Source organism: Bombina bombina, chromosome 7, assembly GCF_027579735.1.
Source record: "Bombina bombina isolate aBomBom1 chromosome 7, aBomBom1.pri, whole genome shotgun sequence".
Lineage (NCBI taxonomy): Eukaryota > Metazoa > Chordata > Amphibia > Anura > Bombinatoridae > Bombina > Bombina bombina.
The window spans coordinates 429,280,881-429,304,820 of NC_069505.1; the positions used below are offsets into that span (position 1 = coordinate 429,280,881).

The window sequence follows — 23,940 nt, forward strand, 5'->3', positions numbered from 1 at the left end:
GCCCAGGGATCCTGAACATCTCAAAACCAAGCCTGAGTAAAGAAGAAAAGTCTGCCCCCCACAAGATCTGGTCCCGGATCGGGGGCAGATCCTTCATGCTGCTTTTGATTCAGTAGCAGGCTTCTTGGATTGTTTTCCCTTGTTCCAAGACTGATTGGGTCTCCAGGAAGGCTTGGATTGCTGCTGCTTGGAAGAGGGAGTAGAAGGATTTCCCTTGAAATTTTGAAAGGAACGAAAATTACTCTGACGTCCCTTTTGTTTGTTTCTCTTATCCTGAGGAAGGAAATGGCCCTTTCCTCCCGTAATGTAGAAATTATTTCCATCAAACCCGGTCCAAACAAGGTCTTTCCCTTGTAAGGAATTGCCAAAAGTTTAGACTTAGATGACACATCCGCAGACCAAGACTTTAACTATAAGGCTCTGCGGGCCAGGACGGCAAAACCAGAAATCTTAGCTCCCAACCAACCTGAAGGGAAGCATCCGTGATAAAGGAGTTGGACAATTTATTGGCGTTTATTCTATTCTGGATTTCTTCGAGGGGAGTGTCTGTCCGAATAGAATCAGACAAGGCATCAAACCAGTATGCTGCCGCACTAGTGACAGTAGCAATACAAACCGCAGGTTGCCATTGTAAACCCTGGTGTACATACATCTTCTTGAGCAACCCCTCTTCTTCTTCTTATCCATAGGATACTTAAAGGAACAACTATCCTCTATGGGAATAGTTGTTCTCTTGGCTAGGGTGGAAATTGCTCCTTCCACTTTGGGTACCGTCTGCCAAGACTCCTTGATAGAGTCTGCGATAGGAAACATCTTTTTAAATATAGGGGATGGAGAAAAAGGGATACCCGGTCTCTCCCATTCCTTAGCAATAATCTCTGTAGCCCTATCTGGTACAGGAAATACCTCCACCATGGAGGGCACGTCAAAATACTTCTTAGAATTGACTACGACAGTAGTGTTGGAGTCGCCCAGGGTAGCTAAAACCTCCTTAAGTAACAAACGGAGGTGTTCAAGCTTGAACCTGAAAGAAACCACTTCAGTATCAGTTAAAGGTATAACACTGTCTGAGTCTGAGATTTCACCCTCAGATGCTACCAAAGTATCTTCCTCTTCAGGTTTGTGGGAAAAAAACATTTGGAATAGCTACTACTGTGTCAGCAACCTTATTCACAGATTGATTACATTTCCTCTTGTGCTTTCCCTGCAGCATGGGAAAAGCAGACAACGCATCAGATACCACTGATGACATTAGGAAATCGATGTCTTGCAAGGTAACTCCAGGTGAAGTAATAGAGGAAGCGCAGGGCACTGGCTGTATGGACGCTAAATTTTGGGACGCTTGAGGAGAAAGCTGCCGCACATCTTGAATATTGTCAGAAGACTCCTGAACAGTATCCGCCCTAGACAATGTTGGCTCAGAAAAAAGTCTATCCCTATAATGTAAAGATCTCTCAAAACATGAGGAACAGAAAGGGATTGGTGGTTCTACATCAGCATCAAAACATAAAGAACATGTAACATCTTGCAGGGTTTCTTGATCCATCTTTATTCACCAATAAATAGACAACTGATATTTAATTCAGAAAATATCCCCCAACAAAGGCAAAAAAATTGTTACTGTTCCTTTAAATTTTAAACGAACAAAATAGCTGCTTTATTTTTCAACTAATAAAATTACACCTTAGCCCCCAAAATGACTTTCAGACAACTCTACACCTCAGCTTAGCGTTGCTGAGGCGCTTACCTGCCTGCCTCTAACGAAGTAAACTACTTTGTGACTGATCCAGACTCAACTCTGTAAACACTGCGGTCCGTAACCACAACGCTGCTGATCTGTGACGCAGCTGAATTTCCCTCCGGAGACACAGGAAGTGACAAACAGGGCTAGAAAAAAGGCGCGCAATAGGAACTTGCTGCCGTATCTAACTCCGCCCATCGTGGGCGTAACCCTAAAACGCACGATCGGCTAATTCAATTAACACAGCCGTCAAGAGTAAAGTATAAAAAAACATACACCACCTAGAGCCGGATTTTCCTCGTCCCCAGTGCCTGCTCCGCTGCCCTTAATAAATATTCCCCTGTCATAGGAATGTAATTTGTCCCAATGAAAATAAAAGAGCTATCCTTTTCTCTGCATGTCCCAGAAAAATTTAAAGTTAGCACTTACCTTCATACTTCTGCCAGGCAGCACGGCAGCTCACTAGGTTTGGGAGGCCAGTTCCCTCACATGGACCTGTGGATAGAAACAAAGACTGAGTAATCTTACTCAGGCTTGCATGGGTAGGGCAGCATAAATACATGGGCGGCGCAGTGAGAATTATGTCCCACAAGTTCTCATTGCTTTAAAGCCACCACTGCTCTACTGAAGAGACTGATATGGACTACGGCTGCACCCTAGAGCAAAGCAGAACAATCTTGCACTACTTAAAAAATAATAAAATCTTGCTTGAAGAATCTTTTTCTAACACCTAACTTTACCACTACCTTGCTCTAACGTAGGCAAAGAGAATGACTGGGGTTTGAGGGAAGGGAGGTGATATTTAACAGCTTTGCTGTGGTGCTCTTTGCCGCCTCCTGCTGGGCAGGAGTGATATTCCCAATAGTAATTAGATGATCCGTGGACTCATTGTGTCATTAGAAAGAAAAAAAGATTTTTTTTTTCAAAACCATTAACCCTCTCAGAGCCATCTGCCTCTCAGAATATTGCTGTCCCTGACATGCCTCATATTTCTCCTCAAATGTCCCCGTCCCTAGCAGTTACACAAGCAGTGCCCTGCATTTCCTCTGAGTCAGTACCTGGGGGGGGTGTAATTTTACCAGGTGATTTTGCTGTGCAACTTACTTCTGCGGTTTCTGCAGCTCTGAGTGCCTTACCTATCTTAGGTAAAAGGAAGACAAAATATAAGGGATATCAGGGATTTCTGATAACGCCAAAGCTGCCTTGGTCAGTCTGTCTCAATTATCTGAGGATGACCATTCTTCAAAAGCTTCTGGGGGCGAAATCTCTGATTCTGAGTCTGCTGTAGTTAGTACAGCAGATTCAGAGGCGGTTAGTTTTAGAGTTAAGCTTGAACAACTCCGTTTGCTACTTAAGGAGGTTATGGCTACTCTGGAGGATTCTGAACCTACAGTCACGGAGACTCCTAAGGTTAACAAACTAAAAAGAGTTTTTGATGTCAAGCCTAGATCTGTGGAAGTATTTCCTGTTCCAGATCGAATGTCGGACATTATTTCTCAGGAATGGGAGAAACCGGGTGTTTCTTTTTCCCCGTCTCCTGTCTTTAAAAAGATGTTTCCTGTTGCTGACTTTGTGTGGGAGCTTTGGCGCACTGTTCCTAAGGTGGATTGAGCTATATCCACATTAGCCAAGAGAACTACAATTCCTCTAGAGGATAGTACCTCCTTAAAAGACCCCATGGAAAGGAAGCTGGAGGAGTACTTAAGAGGGGCAGCCAGTTGCTAGTATGGCAGCAGTTGCTGGTGCAGCCTCTTACTGGTGTGACTCCTTATCTGAACTAATTTTGGAGGAAACTACTGTGGAGGAGATTCAAGACAGGATCAAGGCTTTAAAACTGGCTAATACCTTCATTTGTGATGCCAGTATTCAAGTAGTACGTCTGAGCGCAAAGACTTCTAGTCTTTCAATTCTCTTTTGCACAGCCTTGTGGCTAAAGTCTTGGTCGGCAGATATAGTTTCCAAGTCTAGACTTCTATCTCTTCCTTTTAAAGGGAAGACCTTGTTTGGTCCTGGTCTAGCTGAGATCATCTCCACAGTCACGGGTGGAAAGAGAGCCTTTTTGCCCCAGGATAAGAAGATTAGACCTAAGGGTCGCAAGACTTCTAATTTTCGTTCCTTTCACAATTTCAAAGGACAGAAATCCTCTTGTTTATCTTCCAAATCTGAACAGAGCAAGCCCTCCTGGATATCCAACAAACCTTGGAATAAGAACAAGCAGTCCAATAAGCCTTACTCTGAGAATAATTCAGCATGAAGGGTTCGCCCCCAATCCGAGTACGGATCAAGTGGGGGGCAGACTTTCGTTTTTTTCAAGAGGCTTGGATTTGTGATCCCGATTCTTGGGGGGTGGAGGTAATCTCTCAGGGATATACTATAGGGTTCAAATCTCGTCCTCCGAGAGGCAGATTTCTCTTGTCAAGATTATCAGCAAACCAGGGAAAAAGAGAGGCATTCTTAAACTGCGTCAGGGACCTCTCTTCTCTAGGAGTGATCGCTCCTGTTCCTCTAGCAAAACAGGGTCGAGGATTCTATTCCAACCTATTTGTGGTTCCCAAAAAGGAGGGAACTTTTCAACCTATGCTAGACCTGAAGTGCCTCAACAAATTTCTCAGGGTTCTGTCCTTCAAAATAGAGACTATTGGCTCTATTCTTCCCTTAGTTCTGGAGGGTCAGTACATGACCACCATCGACCTGAAGGACGCTTACCTCCATGTTCCTATCCAGAAGGAGTATTTTCAATTCCTACGGTTTGCATTCCTGGACAAGCACTTCCAATTTGTAGCCCTGCCTTTCGGCCTAGCCACAGCCCCTCGAGTCTTTACGAAGATTCTAGGGGCTCTTTTGGCAGTAGCCAGATCTCAAGGAATTGGCACCTTACCTGCTGGACCATATCTTGGTTCAGGCGCAGTCTTTTCATTTAGCAAAATCCCATACAGATTCTGTTGTTGATTCTCCGCTCTCACGGGTGGAAGGTGAATCTGGAAAAGAGTTCCTTGGTGCCAAATACCAGGGTATGTTTTTGGGGACAATCATAGACTCGTTCTCCATGAAGATTTTCTTAACGGAAGTCAGAAAATCCAGACTACTTTCTGTCTGTCTTTCTATTCAGTCATCTGTCTGTCCCCCGGTGGCTCAGTGTATGGAAGTAATTGGTCTAATGGTGGCTTCCAAGGACATTATTCCTTTTGCTCTATTCCATCTGAGACCTCTACAGTTATGCATGCTCAGACAATGGAACGGAGACCACTCAGACCTCTCTCAGAGGATAGTCCTAGACAACCTGACGAGACTCTCTGTCCTGGTGGGTCTCTCAGGATCATCTGTCCCAAGACACATGCTTCTTGAGACCATCCTGGGAGATTTCCCCCATGGAAACTACCGCTGAGGAAGGACCTTCTACTTCAGGGTCCTTTAATTCATCCAAATCTAGATTCTCTGAAGCTGACTGCATGGAGATTGAAAGGTTTCTCTGAAAAGGTGATTGATACCTTAATCTAGGCTGTAAGCCGGTAACTCGCAAGATATACCATAAGGTTTGGCGCACATATCTTTACTGGTGTGAATCTCGAGGTTTTCCTTGGGGTAGAATTAGAGTTCCCCGTATTCTGTCCTTTCTCCAGGAGGGTCTGTAGAAGGGTTTGTCAGCCAGTTCCCTGAAGGGTCAGAGTTCTGCCCTTTCTGTTCTGTAACATAAGCGTTTGGCTGACTTACCTGATGTTCAATCCTTTGTTCAGGCCCTGGTCAGAATCAGGCCTGTGTTTAAACCTGTTGCTCCTCCTTGGAGCCTTAATCTTGTTCTTCGGGTTCTGCAGCAGGCTCCGTTTGAGCCTATGCATTATATTGATATCAAGTTGTTGTTTTGTAAAGTTTTGCTTTTACTAGTCATTTCTTCTGCTCGTAGAGTCTCTGAGCTTTCGGCTCTACAATGTGACCCCTTATCTTGTTTTCCATGCAGATAAGGCGGTCCTTTGTACCAAATTGGGATTTCTTCTTAAGGTGGTTTCAAACCGCAATATCAATCAGAAAATTGTTGTTCCTTCGTTCTGTCCTAATCCTACTTCTCAGAAAGAATTACATAACCTGGATGTGGTTTGTGCTGTAAAATTCTATCTCCAGGCTACTAAGGAATGTTGTCAATCTTCTGCCCTTTTTGTAGTTTTTGCTGGCAAACGTAAGGGCCAGAAGACCACGTCAACTACTCTTTCCTTTTGGTTGAGGAGTGTCATTCGGGTTGGCCTATGAGACAACTGGACAACCACCTCCTAAAAGGATTACGGCTCATTCAACTAGGGCTGTATCTTCCTGGGCCTTTAAAAATTAGGTTTCTGTGGAGCAAATTTGCAAGGTGGCCACTTGGTCCTCGTTACATACATTTTCTAAATTTTACAAATTCAATGTTTTTGCCTCAGCTGAGGCTTCCTTTGTGAGAAAAGTTCTACAAGTTGTGGTGCCCTCAGTTTAGGTCCGCCTGTCTTGTTTCTCCCTCCCTTTCCATTCTGTGTCCTCTAGCTTGGGTATTGGTTCACACTAGTAATTAGAATGGATTTGTGGACTCTCCATGCCATTGGAAAGAAAACAAAATATATGTTTACCTGATAAATTATTTTCTTTCCTGGCATGGAGAGACCACGACCCGCCCTTATCTAAATTTTATTCAGCTTTTTATTTTATTTTGTAATTTTTCTAAACTTCAGGCACGTCTATACCCTTTGTGTCCTCTTCTCTTTCCATATTCCTTTGGCTGAATGACTGGGGGATTGTGGGAAGTAGGAGGGATACTTAAAACTTTGCTTGGGTGTTCTTTGCTTCCTCCTGGTGGCCAGGAGTTAAATTCCCACTAGTAATTAGAATGGATTCGTGGACTCTCCATGCCAGGAAAGAATTTTTTTTATCAGGTAAGCATAAATTTTGTTTTTGTATGCAGACCTTTTGCAATGCAGTGATTCAATTCTGGTGCAAATAAAAAAAAAATACTTGACAGTATTTTATCTAAAAATATATTTCTTTTGTTTGTCTTCTGCTTCATTGTTCATTGAGTTTATTTTTTATTTTTTGCTCCTGATACGTCTTTTTTTTATATTGGAGCGATCACAGTCCAAATGATTACACCATTTTTGTATTGGAAAAAGATCAGCTATTTGAAATGTACCCATACAATGCATGGACAACATTCACTTTGAAGGTCACAATCCCCCTGCTATTCACATGTTATTCAACAAACACACTTGAAACAGAAAAACATAATTTATGTAAGAATTTACCTGATAAATTCATTTCTTTCATATTGGCAAGAGTCCATGAGCTAGTGACGTATGGGATATACAATCCTACCAGGAGGGGCAAAGTTTCCCAAACCTCAAAATTCCTATAAATACACCCCCCACCACACCCACAATTCAGTTTAACGAATAGCCAAGAAGTGTGGTGATAAGAAAGGAGCAAAAAGCATCAACAAGGGATTGGATTAATTGTGCTTTATACAAAAAAATCATAACCACCATAAAAAGGGTGGGTCTCATGGACTCTTGCCAATATGAAAGAAATGAATTTATCAGGTAAATTCTTACATGAATTATGTTTTCTTTCATGTAATTGGCAAGAGTCCATGAGCTAGTGTTGTATGGGATAGCAAATACCCAAGATGTGGAACTCCACGCAAGAGTCACTAGGAGTCACTAGAGAGGGATAAAAATAAAGACAGACAATTCTGCTGAAAAATTAATCCACAACCCAAATCAAAAGTTTTAATCTTTATAATGAAAAAAACTGAAAATATAAGCAGAAGAATCAAACTGAAACAGCTGCCTGAAGTACTTTTCTACCAAAAACTTCTTCTGAAGAAGAGAAAACATAAAAACGGTAGAATTTAGTAAAAGTATGCAAAGAAGACCAAGTTGCTGATTTGCAAATCTGATCAACAGAAGCATCATTCTTAAAAGCCCAGGAAGTGGAAACTGACCTAGTAGAATGAGCCGTAATCCTCTGAGGCGGGGATTTACCCGACTCCAAATAAGCATGATGAATCAAAAGCTTTAACCAAGATGCCAAAGAAATGACAGAAGCCTTCTGACCTTTCCTAGAACCAGAAAAGATAACAAATAGACTAGAAGTCTTCCTGAAATCTTTAGTAGCTTCAACATAATATTTCAAAGCTTTTACCACATCCAAAGAATGTAAAGATCTCTCCAGAGAATTCTTAGGATAAGGACACAAAGAAGGGACAACAATTTCTCTAGTAATGTTGTTGGAGTTCACACTTTAGGTAAAAATTTAAACGAAGTCCGCAAAACCGCCTTATCCTGATGAAAAATCAGAAAAGGAGACTCACAAGAAAGAGCAGATAATTCAGAAACTCTTCTAGCAGAAGAGATGGCCAAAAGGAACAATACTTTCCAAGAAAGTAATTTAATGTCCAGAGAATGCATAGGCTCAAACGGAGGAGCCTGTAAAGCCTTCAAAACCAAATTAAGACTCCAAGGAGGAGAGATTGATTTAATGACAGGCTTGATACGAACCAAAGCCTGTACAAAACAATGAATATCAGGAAGTTTAGCAATTTTTCTGTGGAAAACAACAGAAAGAGCAGAGATTTGTCCTCTCAAGGAACTTGCAGACAAACACTTATCTAAACCATCCTGAAGAAACTGTAAAATTCTAGGAATTCTAAAAGAATGCCAAGAGAATTTATGAGAAGAGCACCATGAAATGTAAGTCTTCCAAACTCGATAATAAATCTTTCTAGACACAGATTTACGAGCCTGCAACATAGTATTAATCACTGAGTCAGAGAAACCTCTATGACTAAGCACTAAGCGTTCAATCTCCATACCTTCAAATTTAATGATTTGAGATCCTGATGGAAAAACGGGCCTTGAATTAGAAGGTCTGGCCTTAACGGAAGTGGCCAAGGTTGGCAACTGGACATCCGAATAAGATCCGCATACCAAAACCTGTGTGGCCATGCTGGAGCCACCAGCAGTACAAACGAACGCTCCATTATGATTTTGGAAATCACTCTTGGAAGAAGAACTAGAGGCGGAAGAATATAAGCAGGTTGATAACTCCAAGGAAGTGTCAACGCATCCACTGCTTCCGCCTGAGGATCCCTGGATCCGGACAGATACCTGGGAAGTTTCCTGTTTAGATGAGAAGCCATCAGATCTATTTCTGGAAGCCCCCACATCTGAACAATCTGTAAAAACACATCTGAGTGAAGAGACCACTCTCCCGGATGTAAAGTCTGACGACTGAGATAATCCGCTTCCCAATTGTCTATACCTGGGATATGGACCTAGTCTTGAGAAAGGCCTTAAGATAGGCCAAAACGCGTTGACACAGACATACTGGTGAGCTTATGTTCTTATATTTTAAAGTGTAAAAACTTTATTGCACTATTGTTTGTTTTTTCACAGGTTTGGATCGTCTTTTTACATTTTTCTATATTTTTGTACCAGTTTTTTGTTTTTATTTTTCTATTGCTGTTATCCACTATATATTTTATACAGAGGTTTTTTCTTTATAGACTTTGAGTTCACAAATAGCTTGGACTTTATTTTTTGGATCACTACCTGTATTTTTTGGATCACAACTTGTATTTTTTGGATCGATTCTGTACTTATTTTTGGATCACACTGTATACAACTATCCATTTTTTCTGCTTTATCACTTTTGGCTTTTATGGTTTGTTGATATATCACAGTTGGATCACATTTCCACTCGCACTTTGAACTTTCACTCATATTTGGAACTATTTTTTACTTTTGCACTTTTTGGATCTTTGTATTTTTTGGATGCTTTAGAATTTGGACATTGTTATTATTAGCAATTGTATTCACATTTTTTTCACCCACTGTTTGGTACCTATACACCATTTTTATTGTTTAAACTGTGTTAACATATATATGCACCTGCATTTGTACTAAGCAAGGGATCTCCTACTTAGTTTACAGAGGATCCCACAGACTCCTTATCTGATTGGTTTTATCATTGTTTTTATTTAAACTATTGTTATACCTCATTTTAGTTAATTCATGGATCCATGCTAGTGATAGGTATTTTATCTCTATCTATGTTTTATACCTGTTTTTGTCTGTATGCATTTTATTAAATTTTATATCTTTCACTATAGCATGTTATAGTTTTAGCCCATTAAGCTACTTTAGTGTCCACTACATCCATTTATCTTATTCTTATTTTGATTTTTTACTTGAGCAATACCTTTTTTTAGCCTATTAAGCTTGTTTTAGCGCTCACTCCCTCCTTGTTTTACTTATATGGACCGCAGAAATTAGACAGGAGCTGGATTCCGCCCAAGCAAGTATCCAAGATACTTCTTTCATAGCTTGAGGACTGTGAGTCCCACCCTGATGATTGACATACGCCACGGTTGTGACATTGTCTGTCTGAAAACAAATAAACGGTTCCCTCTTTAGTAGAGGCCAAAACTGAAGAGCTCTGAGAATCGCAGAGAGTTCCAAAATATTGATTGGTAATCTCGCCTCTTGAGATTTCCAAATCCCCTGCGCTGTCAGAGATCCCCAGACAGCTCCCCAACCTGAAAGACTTGCATCTGTTGTGATCACAGTCCAGGTAGGACGAACAAAAGAGGCCCCTTGAACTATACAATGGTGATCTAACCACCAAGTCAGAGATAGTCGAACATTGGGATTTAATGATATTAATTGTGATATCTTTGGTTCAGCATACAAAGCTGAAGAGGTCTCATGTGAAAACGAGCAAAGGGGATCGCGTCCGATGCTGCAGTCATGAGACCTAAAACCTCCATGCATATAGCTACTGAAGGGAATGATTGAAACTGAAGGTTCCGACAAGCTGCAACCAATTTCAGACGTCTCATGTCTGTTAGAGACAAAGTCATGAATACTGAATCAATTTGGAAGCCTAAAAAGGTTACCCTTGTCTGAGGAATCAAATAACTTTTTGGTAAATTGATCCTCCAACCATGTCTTTGAAGAAACAACACTAGTTGATTCGTGTGAGATTCTGCAGAACGTAAAGACTGAGCAAGTACCAAGATATTGTGCAAATAAGGAAACACCGCAATACCCCGCTCTCTGATTACAGAGAGTAGGGCACCGAGAACCTTTGAAAAGATCCTTGGAGCTGTCGCTAGGCCAAAAGGAAGAGCAACAAATTGGTAATGCTTGTCTAGAAAAGAGAGAATCTCAGGAACTGATAGTGATCTGGATGTATCGGAATATGAAGATATGCATCCTGTAAGTCTATTGTGGACATATAATGCCCTTGCTGAACAAAAGGCAGAATAGTCCTTATAGTCACCATCTTGAATGTTGGTATTCTTACATAACAATTCAAAATTTTTAGATCCAGAACTGGTCTGAAAGAATTCTACTTCTTTGGAACAATGAACAGATTTGAATAAAACCCCAGACCCCGTTCCTGAAAATGAACTGGCACAATTACCCCAGATAACTCCAGGTCTGAAACACACTTCAGGAAAGCCTGAGCTTTTTCTGGGTTTACTGGAATGCATGAGAGAAAGAAACTTCTCACAGGCGGTCTTACTCTGAAACCTTTTCTGTACCCCTGAGAAACAATGTTCTGAATCCAATGATTTTGGACTGAATTGATCCAAACATCCTTGAAAAATCTTAGTCTGCCCCCTACTAGCTGAGCTGGAATGAGGGCCGCACCTTCATGCGGACTTGGGGGCTGATTTAGATCTTTTAAATGGCTTGGATTTATTCCAGACTGAAGAAGGCTTCCAATTGGAAGCTGAATGTTGAAGGACCAGCAACAGGTAATGGACTACTACTAATGGAAATATTGTCTGCATGTAAAAGTTTGTCATGACAACTATCACAAACTACAGCCGGAGGAACAGTTACCACAAGTTTACAACAAATGCACTTAGCTTTGGTAGAACTGACATCAGGCAGCAGGATTCCAGTAGTAGATTCTGAGACAGGGTCAGTTTGAGACATCTTGCAATATGTAAGAAAAAAAAACATATAAAGCAAAATTATCAATTTCCGTATATGACAGTTTCAGGAATGGGAAAGAAATGCAAACAAAATAAGCCTCTGGAAACCAGAAGCAAAAAGAAATGAAGTCTTAAATAATGTCAAAAGTTTGGCACCAAGTAAGACGCCCACAACTGACAAAATATTTTTTGGCGCCAAAAACATCTGCAACAAACACGAGCGTCATAGATAACGCAACCACATGAAAAAATTCGGCGCCAACTAAGACGCCAGAAATGACGAAATAACGTCAACAAACGTAATTCTCACGCTAAAAAAGTCTTGCGCCAAGAATGACGCAATAAATTATAGCATTTTGCGCTCCCGCAAGCCTAACAGCCCGCAATTTAGAAAAGAGAGTCAATTTGAAAACTTCAGGTAAGAATTTTTTTTTTTTTAAAATATGCATTTCCCAGATATGAAACTGACAGTCTGCAAAAAGGAAATATACTGATAAAGCTGAATCATGGCAAATATAAGTACAAACATATATTTAGAACTTTAAATATAAAGTGCCAAATCATAGCTGAGAGTGTCTTAAATAAAGGAAACATACTTACCAAAAGACACTCATCTACATAAAGTAGATAGCCAAACCAGTACTGAAACGAGAATCAGTAGAGGTAATGGTATATAAGAGTATATCGTCGATCTGAAAAGGGAGGTAGGAGATGAATCTCTACGACCGATAACAGAGAACCTATGAAATAGATCCCCATTAGGATGACCATTGTATTCAATAGGTAATACTCCCTTCACATCCCTCTGACATTCACTGCACTCTGAGAGGAACCGGGCTTCAAAAAAAAGCTGAGAAGCGCATATCAACGTAGAAATCTAGCCCAAACTTACTTCACCACCTCCATAGGAGGCAAAGTTTGTAAAACTGAACTGTAGGTGTGCTGGGGGTGTATTTATAGGCATTTTGAGGTTTGGGAAACTTTGCCCCTCCTGGTAGGATTGTATATCCCATACGTCACTAGCTCATGGACTCTTGCCAATTACATGAAAGAAACAAAGTATTCTCAATGAAATGTTCAAAAATTGTTTTAAAACATCCCCAGTATACCTCATCTATATATCATGTCTATATACAAATGGCATTCAGATCTATCCAATTGCAACGCACACACACAGGAATTTCATTAACCCCATTAGCTCATTTCAGTATTTGGTGATTGACAGCCATTATTGGCTAACTGTGCCGGAATGGAGATTGAATATTGTGGGAGTTGAATATTGTGCGGCTGCGTATGAAAGTTTGTGCGTATGAAACCCCAGAATGCTGACAAAACGTATGCTTACCTGATAAATTCATTTCTTTCATGATGGTGAAGGTAAACGAGACATCACATGTAGGATTACACTCCAGTCCACTAGGAGGAGGCAAAAGCACCCCAACATACCAGAGCTTTGATCCCTCCCCTTCTCCCAGAATTCCTCAGTTATACATATAGCCAAGCATAGGAGGAAAAATAGAAAAGCATGAAAGGACAAAGTACGGAAAATTAAATATAAAACAAGAACAGCCGCTAACTGTACATAATTACAAGGGCAGGGCTCATGGACTCTCACCATGAAGTTCACGAGACCACTATGTAATAGCTGGGACTCGTTCTTGTTTTATCCTTGCTATCACTCTAAATAACAACACAAATGGAGGAAATATGTATATTAGACTGAACGACTGATGAACTACCTGGGCATCTATCAGATCCACATGAGGATCCCAAGATTTGTCATAATACTGGAGTAGCTTATGATTCAGGCGAGAAGCCATGAGGTCTATTTCTGGAAAACCTCAACGCCTTACTATCTGGTCGAACTCCTCCTAGTTTAGAGACCACTCTTCTTGGTCGAAGGCACTGGCGACTGAGAAAGATTGCCTCCCAGTTGTTCACTCCTGGAATGTAAGTAGCTGAAATCATGCAATGGTTGGTGCACTGCCCATCTGATTATTTGGGACACTTTCTTCATCGCTAGAGAACTCCAATTTTCCCCCTGTTGAATTATGTAAGCTTCTGCTGTAATATTATCTGAGGCCAGGCCAACTCTGCAATAGGGCTGCACGATTAATTGCATATGCGATTAATCGCCGCGGTTTAAAAACTGCTAGAGTACGCGATTTATAACCCTGCGCACTATGATGTCATCTATGACATACAGGAGGGTTTTTGCGGCGGCCATATGCGGGTAAGGGGGGTGGCAGTGACTTACCAGTGCTGTACTAGCACATGGTGACTGACTGAGCTCAGGCTGAGGGGGGGCCGAGGGGCAGCCGTGTCGGATCTAGCTGGAGGTATAGCCGGCCATGCAGTGCTGAATAGACTAGCAGTGTTTTCTTGTCCGGTGCAGCAGCAAGCACAGCGGCTCCCTCCCTCCATGAGTAGAAAGCTGGCTAGCAGGATGCACGGTCTACACGCCCAAATACTCCATTCAAAGTATTTGGGCGCACAGACCATGCATCCTGCTGGCCAGCTTTCTATTCATGGTGGGAGGGAGCCGCTGTGTTTGCTGCTGCACCAGACAAGAAAGTGCTGCTTGGAGGGCCGGTGAGTGACTGCGGTAGTGTTGTGTAGTGGGACTCACTTGGCATAGGTCATTGCAAGGTAAAGAGCTTGTCTCCTCTGCATTAGAATCATACTGCAAACTATAGAGCTCAGCTGGCTTACTTTACACTTTTATTGTTTGCTATAGAGACATTACTGCAGAGTATAGAGCTTACTCACATTTTATATAACTGATTAGTACTGTTGCTGATTTGTGGGTGCGGTGCTAGGTCCCTCTAATCATTTTACCCCACATATTCTCTATGTAAGGCAGTGCCATTTTTGTTTGTCCATTCTCTTATATGATATACTGCACTGCACAAAATAGAATATTACTGCATGCTATGGAGCATGATTACTTGCAATATTTCTACAGGCACAGAGATTGCTCACTCTGGAACTAAGAATATTACTGTATTTTATGAAGCTTGCTTATTTTTTAATAGAACATTAGTGCTGCAAGTTAAGTGCATACTCACAGTGTAATAAAATACTACTGGAGGTTATGAATATATATATATATATATATATATATATATATATACATACACACATATGTGGTTTGTATTTTTATTCTCAATTATCCACGCCCAGAATGTGGATCGCTGACAGCGAACAGTTGTGGGCTTCCGCCCATTCCAGAATCCGAAATACTTCACTCATTGCTAGGGAGCTTCTCGTCCCCCCCCCTGATGGTTGATGTAAGCCACAGAGATTATGTTGTCTGATTGGAATCTGATAAACTGAGACGAACCCAGAAGAGGCCAAGCCTTCAGAGCATTGAAGATCACTCAAAGTTCCAAAATGTTGATCGGGAGGAGAGATTCCTCTCGAGTCCACAGGCCCTGTGCCTTCCTGGCACCCCAAACAGCTCCCTATCCTGAAAGACTTGCGTCCGTAGTCACAATCTCCCAGGATGGTCTCAAGAAGGATGTCCCTTGGGACAGGTGATCTGGACAGAGCCAAGAGAGCGATTCTCTCGACTGGTTTTCCAGTGAAATCTGTTGTGACAGATCCGAGTGGTCGCTGTTCCACTGCCTCAGCATGCACAGCTGAAGAGGTCTGAGATGGAATCTGGAGAATGGGATGATATCTATGCTGGACACCATGAGTCCAATTACCTCCATACACCGGGCCTTAAGGAGGTCTGGAGGGCAAGACAATTGGAAGTAATTTTGCAACGTCTCTGATCTGTAAGAAATATCCTCATGGATATGGAATCTATTATCGTACCCAGGAATTTCACCCTGGTACTGGGAACCAGAGAACTCTTTTTTAAGTTTATCTTCCATCCATGAGATCGAAGAAGTAAAAGAGCTCTTGAATGGTCTTCTGCCAGCCAACAGGACGGAGCCTGTACAAGGATGTCGTCCAAGTATGGCGCTACTGCAATACCTCTGGATCTCGCCACCGCGAGCAGAGCCCCCAGAACCTTTGTAAAGACTCTTGGGGCAGTAGCTAGGCCAAATGGAAGAGCAACAAACTGGAAGTGCTGGTCCAGAATGGCAAATCTTAAGAACTTGAAGTGATCCTTGTGTATTGGCACATGAAGGTAAGCATCCTTCAAGTCTATCATAGTCATGAACTGTCCCTCTTGAACTAAGGGCAGAATGGACCTTATTGTCTCCATCTTGAATGATGGGACCGACAGGAACTTGTTTAGGCACTTTAGGTCCAAAATCGGGCATTGGGACCACAAAAAGGTTTGAGTACTACCCCAGACCTCTTTCTGCTAGAGGTACCGGCACAATTACTCCCAGGGAGGAGAGATCCCTCACGCACCCTAGAAAAGCTTCTCGTTTTTCTGGTCGTGAAGACAGGTTTAATAAGAGGAATCTACCGCTGGGTGGATACGTTTTAAAACCTATCCTGTAACCCTGGGCGATGACCTCCAGAACCCAAGGGTCTTGCACATTCCCAAGCCAAGCCTGCACAAAGAGAGATAGTCTTCCCCCCACACGATCTGGCGATGGATCGGGGGTCGCCCCTTCATGCCGATTTTGTTTCGGCGGGCTTCTTGTTCTGCTTGGATTTATTCCAAGAATGAGAAGGTTTCCAAGTTCCCTTAGAAATCCTTTAGGTTTATTTTTCTTATCCTGCGGTAGAAAGGCACCTTTGCCCCCAGTGACTGTGGAAATGATTGAGTCCAGGTCTGGACCAAAAAGAATCTTCCCCTTAAACGGAAGGGAAAGTAGTCTAGATTTTGAAGTCATGTCCGCAGACCAAGACTTCAGCCAGAGTGCCCTATGGGCTAGAACAGAAAAACCTGATGTCTTGGCATTCAGGTGAATTATCTGCATATCCTCAAGCGGGATAGTAGTAGTGCGCATAGCGAATGTGGAGATAGCTCCATCCACCTTAGGGACGGAACCCCACAACTCCAATTGCGAGTCCGGAACCGGGAACAATTTCTTAAAGGAAGAAGAAGGGGAAAAAGAAGATCCAAGTCTCTCCCATTCATTCTTAATAATATTTGTAATCTTAACGGGAACCGGGAAAGTCTGTGGCACCACCCTGTCTTCATAAACCTTATCAAGTTTAGGAATAGAAGGTTCCTCGGGTAATTTAGGTTCTGGAACCTCTAAAGTAGCCAACACCTCCTTTAACAAAAAGCGTAAATGCTTGATCCTAAATCTAAAGTCTGGTTCCTCCGCAGCAGGAGGTTTAGAGGCAGAAGATTCCGACCCAGAAAAAGCATCCTCTGAAGTATCAGAGGCATCCTCATCAGCGGATAATCTAGTATCAGATAAATTCAACAAATTAGTAGAGGACCCCTAAGAAGGATAGCAGTATTTAACTTTTCGCTTGCGCTTAGCAGGGCGAGGTAGAGCACTTTAGGCCACAGACACTGCCATGTGTAGCTGTTCAGTAAAGTCTGGCGGTAAGAGGGCCCCTCCTGAAGGAGGATTAGGAGTGCAATGGGAAGCTGCATGTGTAATAGGAGATGACTGAAGGGAACACACCTAACGGGACAGAGACCCCTCAGAGGTGGACGGCTCAGTGGTACTAAACATCTTGGGTTTCTTAGATATAAGTACTTTATCAAGGCATGTGGAACATAATTGAGCAGGCGGGTAAACCATAGCCTCCTCAGAATAAAAACAGGTATTAGATTTAGGTAAAGAGGGAGTACCCTCTAACGTATCAGAGTCCTCCATAGCTTGCACTTTCAAGATAGACTATAGACAAAGATAAATGGCACCTTTATACCTCCAATGGCTGGGGCACTCACCACCTTCTATAACCCAGGCCCCACAGAGAAACCACTTAGTCTCCTGTAAACCGCACGGTCAGGAAAGAGGAAATCAATGAGACCACACCCGGTCACGTGGTGTGCCATGCAGGACCGCCCTTGCTCCCGGAATAAGCGCGCCAAACCTAAGAGGCCGCACAGTTATCCAAAAACGAAAGTAAAACCTGAATGTTCCAACATCTGCCTAAGCCTCATCTCACACATGTTTGTCAGGCTTTTTTCCCTGTTTTGTTTGCCATGTGCTGCTGGCAACCATTTTACATTCACCTCTCTTGCTGACTCTGGTGCATACTGTGTGATGCTGCTCATTTCCTGCACTTCCTTTTATGGCCAGACTGGTGTACATCATCCGTGTGAGACAGGATGCAGTCTCAGAATTGTGATGTCATCACTTATTATTTAAAGGGCCTCTGTTCAGTATGCTTTGCCTTTGCGTTGTCTCAGACCTGTTTGTGAGAGCTCCTGTTTATTACCTGGCTGTCTGACATCCCTCCTGGCTCCTGATCCCTGACTTGTTTCTGACTCTGCTGTTCTCCTTGTTCCTGATTCCGGCTCGTCTGATTACTCGCTTTTGCTCCTGACTCGGCTTGTCTGACTACCTGCTCTGGTTTCGATTCCTGGCTTGTTATTTGACTTGTGGACTTTTTATTATTTTTTGCTATTAATAAAGGTGTAATTATTTTTGCACTTCTCAGCTCAGTCTGATTCCTGGCATCCTGACAATGTTGCAGCATAAAACATAATAAAACAAATAATGCATAAATCCCCCCTGTTCAATAATCCCCTTCCGGAGATATTAACCTTTGATTCTATACAGATAAAAGGAGTCACACTGTGACCCTGTCTTCTTGCGTTATCATATGAGTATAAAATGAAACGATCTTACCGGAATCACTGCTGTGCAACAGACACACAGCCTCTCAAGTTTGACAGTCTTGTAGCATCGCACCTGACATGGACTTGAGTGATAGAAACAGGCAGTGAAACTCGTCAACACTGATTGCTTAGGAGCTGTTAATACGAGTCTGGATGTTTTCGCAGAAAGACTCTCCCTGTCTCCAGACCCTAACTTTCGTCAATGCTCTCACTGAGAGGCTGACAAGACTACTTAAAACTACAGTCCCATACCGAAGAGTACTACCCTCCATAAGTGACTACTCCGAATCTTCCGACACTTCTCTGCCAACCTCCTGTGACGAAAGGCAAAGAATGACTGGGGGATGAGGGGAGTGGGGGAAGTATTTAAGCCTTTTGCTGGGGTGTCTTTGCCTCCTCCTGGTGGCCAGGTTCTGTATTCCCACAAGTAAGGAATGAAGCCGTGGACTCTCCTCATATTAAGATGGAAATGCAAAATGCATGTATAATTTATTTAGTGTGTGCGTAAATGTCCCAAGGCTATGTGAATCATGTGTACATGTTCATGCTAATAGTCAGAGGGGCATGAAGGTGTGATGTACTTACCTGTTTTCTCAGCTGCAGATAACTACTTTCCGTAGATGGGTCCATCTTAGGAAGTGCAAATACAGTTCTAAGGATCTCACAATGAGCAGCACACTGTAGACCAGGGGATTAGTGGACAAGTCTACATTTCAGCTGGGAGGCTTATGACATTTCATGACTGGCAGAAGATTTCTCACTGCCTGGCTGACCTGTTGAGAGAACCCTTATTGACGTATTCACCTAACTGCATCTTGGCAGTAAAGGTTTGAGTTAGGAATTCTGGGAGAATGAGTAGGATTAAAGTTCTGGCATGTTGGTGTGTCTTTGCCTTCTCCTAGTGGACTGGAGTGTAATCCCACATGTGATGTCTGGAGGACTCTCACCATCATGAAATAAATGGGGTTATGGATAAAACAGCTGTCTTGTCTTAAGATAAATAGTCCATAAATTCATGTCAGCAAAACATTCCATGGTAGATTGCTTGGTATAGAAAACAAACAGAAGTCTGGGACCAGACATTCTGCTCCTCAGCAACATCTACAAACAAAGAGCTGCTCATACCTGTATCATAAAATTCTGCAGTGCAGCTAGTAGATAGCGCACACTGTGCGTGCTCAGGGGTTGCAGAGCTACATCAACTTCCGGCTGCGACTGGTCCCTCTTTTCTGACAGCACAAGTGTCAGCACAGAAGAAGAGAAGCTTTGTCTCAGCACTGATTTCAATAGCAGGATAATGCTCACTAGGATGAAGAATGGAGACAAAGTTTTCTACGAAAGGATCAATGACTATGGGCTAGATTACAAGTGGCACGCTAAAGTTACTGTGTGCGCGATATTAAAATATCGCATTCGTGCTAACTTGCGTGCGTATTACAAGTCGAAAGTAAACACATACCGCACTAGCACAAACTAGATTTACGCTCTTCAGGTTAGTTCGACTGAAGACCTTGCATAAAGGGATAGGGCTAAACAACAACAAAAAATGCATTTAAAAACAACAGAAATAGATTAAAGGGACATGGTACCCAAATGTTGAAGCACATGAAAGTGATGCAGCATAGCTGTCAAAAGCTGACTAGAAAATATCACCTGAACATCTCTATGTAAAAATGGAAGATATTTACCTCAAAATTTCCTAAGTATTCACACCCCATTGTAAATGGACTTTAAGCAGCCAATCAGAATACTAGTCCCAGGACTTCCAAAGCAGCATGCATCTGACATATGCAGGCCCAGTCATGTTATTTCCCTATTGAGTTTAAGGAAGTTTACTAAGAAATCTCACAAGATTTCAGTGAAATCTCATGAGATCACAGCAAAGCACAGCAGGACCTCTGCTGATTGGCTATTTATTTATTTTTAACTTGCAGCTGGACAGCAGCTGAAGTGTGTTACAGACCACTTGCTCTGGTAAGCTGAAGAAATTCTGATGTAAAATATCTTCCTTTTTAACATAGAGATGTCCAGGTGATATTTTCTTGTCGGTTTTTTACAGTTATCCTGCATCATTTTCAAGTGATTTAGTAGATGAGTATTATGTCTCTTTAAAATAAAGTGTTACAAATGTATAAAATATCGAATAAAATATGGTTAAAAGGTAAATGGTATATGACAAGGTATTTGAATGGAAAGGGCTATAATGGATATATACATACATATATATTTGTATGTATGTATGTATATTTACATATGTATATTTGTGTACACATGTATATTTATGTTTATATGTGTATATATGTATATACATATATATATATATATATATATATATATATATATATATATATATATATATATATATACATACACATGCATACACATATGTATATATACTTTGGAGCCCTTTCCACTCAAATACCTGAAAACAAGAAAAAAAAATTCAATAAATTTTAATATTTTATAATCTGTGTGTTTTTTTTGTTTTTGTTTTTTACAGAGGAAACTTTCCTGAAGTATATCAGTCTGATCCCGCCAAGTAAGGTCAGTCCAGCCCTAAAACACCAGGCAATTCTGCTTTTATAATGTGCTTTACTGTGTATTTATTATATATATTTTACATTCCAATGGTCTTCATGTATAGGAAAATGTTCTATGTATTTTTAAACAGATATTCCTATATATCTGTGTGTGTGTATATATACAGTATATATATATATATATATATATATATATATTTTTTTTTTTCTTCAGAGATTGGTGTAAGTGCACTCTCACCAACACTTGCAACTTGTCAGGGTGCTATGAAGGTAATTTGTAGCAATGTAGAAAAGAAGCACTCACTGAACTTACTCCAACGGTGACAAATAAGTTTAATGAAGTTTTAGTTAGTGACTAAAACTTCATTAAACTTATTTGTCACCATTGGAGTAAGTTCAGTGAGTGCTTATTTTCTACATTGCTATATATATATACTGTATGTGTGTGTGTGTGTATGTATAGATATAGATAGATATGTTTTATTTAAAAAAAATGCTTACCTTTTAAAGTATTTTCTTTCCTGGCATGGAGTGTCCACGATTCCATTCAATTACTAGTGGGAATTCAACTCCTGGCCCCCAGGAGGAGGCAAAGAACACCCCAGCAAAGCTTTAAGTATCCCTCCCACTTCCCCATAATCCCCAGTCATTCAGCCGAGGGAATACGGAAAGAGAAAAGGAACACCAGGGGTATAGAGGTGCCTGAAGTTTAGAAAATAAAAATAAGAAGCAGTCTTGAAATTAGACAAAGGCTGGTCATGTACTCTCCATACCCAAGCCAGAGAGGACACAGAATGGAAAGGGAGGGAGAAACCAAGGCAGGCGGACCTAAACTGAGGGCACCACCGCTTAAAGCACCTTTTTCCCAAAAGAAGCCTCAGCTGAGGTAAAAACATCAAATTTGTAAAATTTTAAAAATGTATGTAACGAGGACCAAGTGGCCGCCTTGCAAATTTGCTCCACGGAAGCCTAGTTTTTAAAGGCCCAGGAAGAAGAAACAGCACGAGTTGAATGAGCCGTAATCCTCTCAGAAGGCTATTGTCCAGCTGTCTCATAAGCCAACCGAATGACACTCCTCAATCAAAATGAAAGAGTAGTTGACGTGGCCTTTTGGCCCTTACGTTTGCCAGCAAACACCACAAAAAGGGCAGAAGATTGACGAAAATCGTAAGTAGCCTGGAGATAGAATTTTAGAGCACGAACCACATTCAGGTTGTGTAACAGACGTTCCTTCTGAGAAGAAGGATTAGGACAAAATGAAGGAACTACAATTTCCTGATTGATATTGCGGTCTGAAATCACCTTAGGAAGAAATCCCAATTTAGTATGTAGGACCGACTTATGCGCATGGAAAATAACATAAGGGGGATCACACTGCAGAGCCAAAAGTTCTGAGACTCTTCGAGCAGAAGAGATAGCCAACAAGAACAAAACTTTCCAAAACAGTTTAATATCAACAGATTGCATAGGTGCAAACGGAGCCTGCTGCAAAACCTGAAGAACAAGATTAAGGCTCCAAGGCGGAGCAACAGGTTTAAACACAGGCCTGATTCTGACCAAAGCTTGAACGAAGGACTGAACGTCCGATAAGTCGGCCAAACGTTTAGGCAATAAAACTGAAAGGGCAGCAATCTGACCCTTCAGAGAACTGACTGACAAACCCTTCTCCAGACCCTCCTGGAGAAAAGACAGAATACAGAGAACTCTCACCTTGTGCTAAGGAAAACCCTGAGATTCGCACCAGGATAAGTAGGAGCGCCAAACCTTATGATATATCTTACGAGTTACAGGTTAACGAGCCTGGATCAAAGTGTCAATGACCCTTTCTGAACACCCTTGTCTAGACAAGACTAAGCGTTCAATCTCCATGCAGTCAGCTTCAGAGAATCTAGATTTGGATGAAGAAACGGACCCTGAAGTAGAAGGTCCTTCTTCAGCGTTAATGTTCCCTGAGGGGAGGACGATATCTTCACCAGGTCCGCAAACCAGATTCTGCTGGGCCAAGCTGGAGAAATTAGAATCACAGAAGCCTGCTCCTGCTTGATGCAGGCTATAACCCGAGGAAGGAGGGCAAATGGAGGAAACAGGTATATCAGCCCGAAATCCCATGGAACCGCTAGGCCGTCCACCAGAACCGCTTGCGGGTCCCTTGATCTGGACCCGTATCTGGGAAGTTTGGTATTGAGGCAAGATGCCATTAGATCCAACTCCGAAACCCCCCACCTGAGAGTTAGCAATGAGAATACCGCCGGATGAAGAGACCACTCCCCTGGGTGGAACCTCTGTCTGCTCAGGTAATCTGCTTTCCAGTCGTCCACACCTGGGATATGAATGGCTGACATGTGGCAGTTGTGAGACTCCGCCCACTGAAGGATGCGAGAAACCTCCTTCATCACTAAGGAACTCTTTGTTCCTCCCTAATGGTTGATATAAGCCACTGATGTAATGTTGTCCGATTGGAATCTGATAAACCGGACCAAATTCAATTGAGGTCATGCTATCAAAGCATTGTAGATTGCTCTCAATTCTAGAATATTTATTGGAAGGATGGATTCCTTCGGAGACCAGGGTCCCTGAGCTCTTAAGGGATCCCAAACTGCTCCCTAGCCCGAAGGCTGGCATCCGTAGTCACAATCCTTCTAGATGGTCCAAGAAGCACGTGCCTTGAGACAGATGATCCTGACAGAGCCACCAGAAGAGAGAGTCTCTCGTAAGGTTGTCTAGGACAATCCGTTGAGAGAGGTCCGAGTGGTCTTCGTTCCATTGCCTGAGCATACATAACTGGAGGTCTCAGATGGGAGCTAGCAAAAGGAATAATGTCCATGAGACAGATTACCTCAATACACTGTGCTACTGAGGGTCAAACAGAGGACTGAAGAGAACGACAGACAAAGCAAAGTCTGGACTGTCTCACCTCTGTTAAGAAAATCTTCATAGAGATTGAGTCTATGATTGTCCCCAAAAAATAGACCCTGGT

General features: G+C 42.0%; 1 protein-coding gene across 1 annotated transcript in view; it reads right to left on the reverse strand.

The window, feature by feature from the left end:
- The window catches only part of MEI1 (meiotic double-stranded break formation protein 1), a 1,068,659-nt gene that overhangs the window by 136,380 nt on the left and 908,339 nt on the right, over positions 1–23,940 (reverse strand). Inside the window, 2 exon segments of the mRNA XM_053689435.1 lie at positions 19,009–19,101; positions 19,549–19,727. Of these exon segments, the coding sequence (XP_053545410.1) occupies positions 19,009–19,101; positions 19,549–19,727 (272 nt within the window).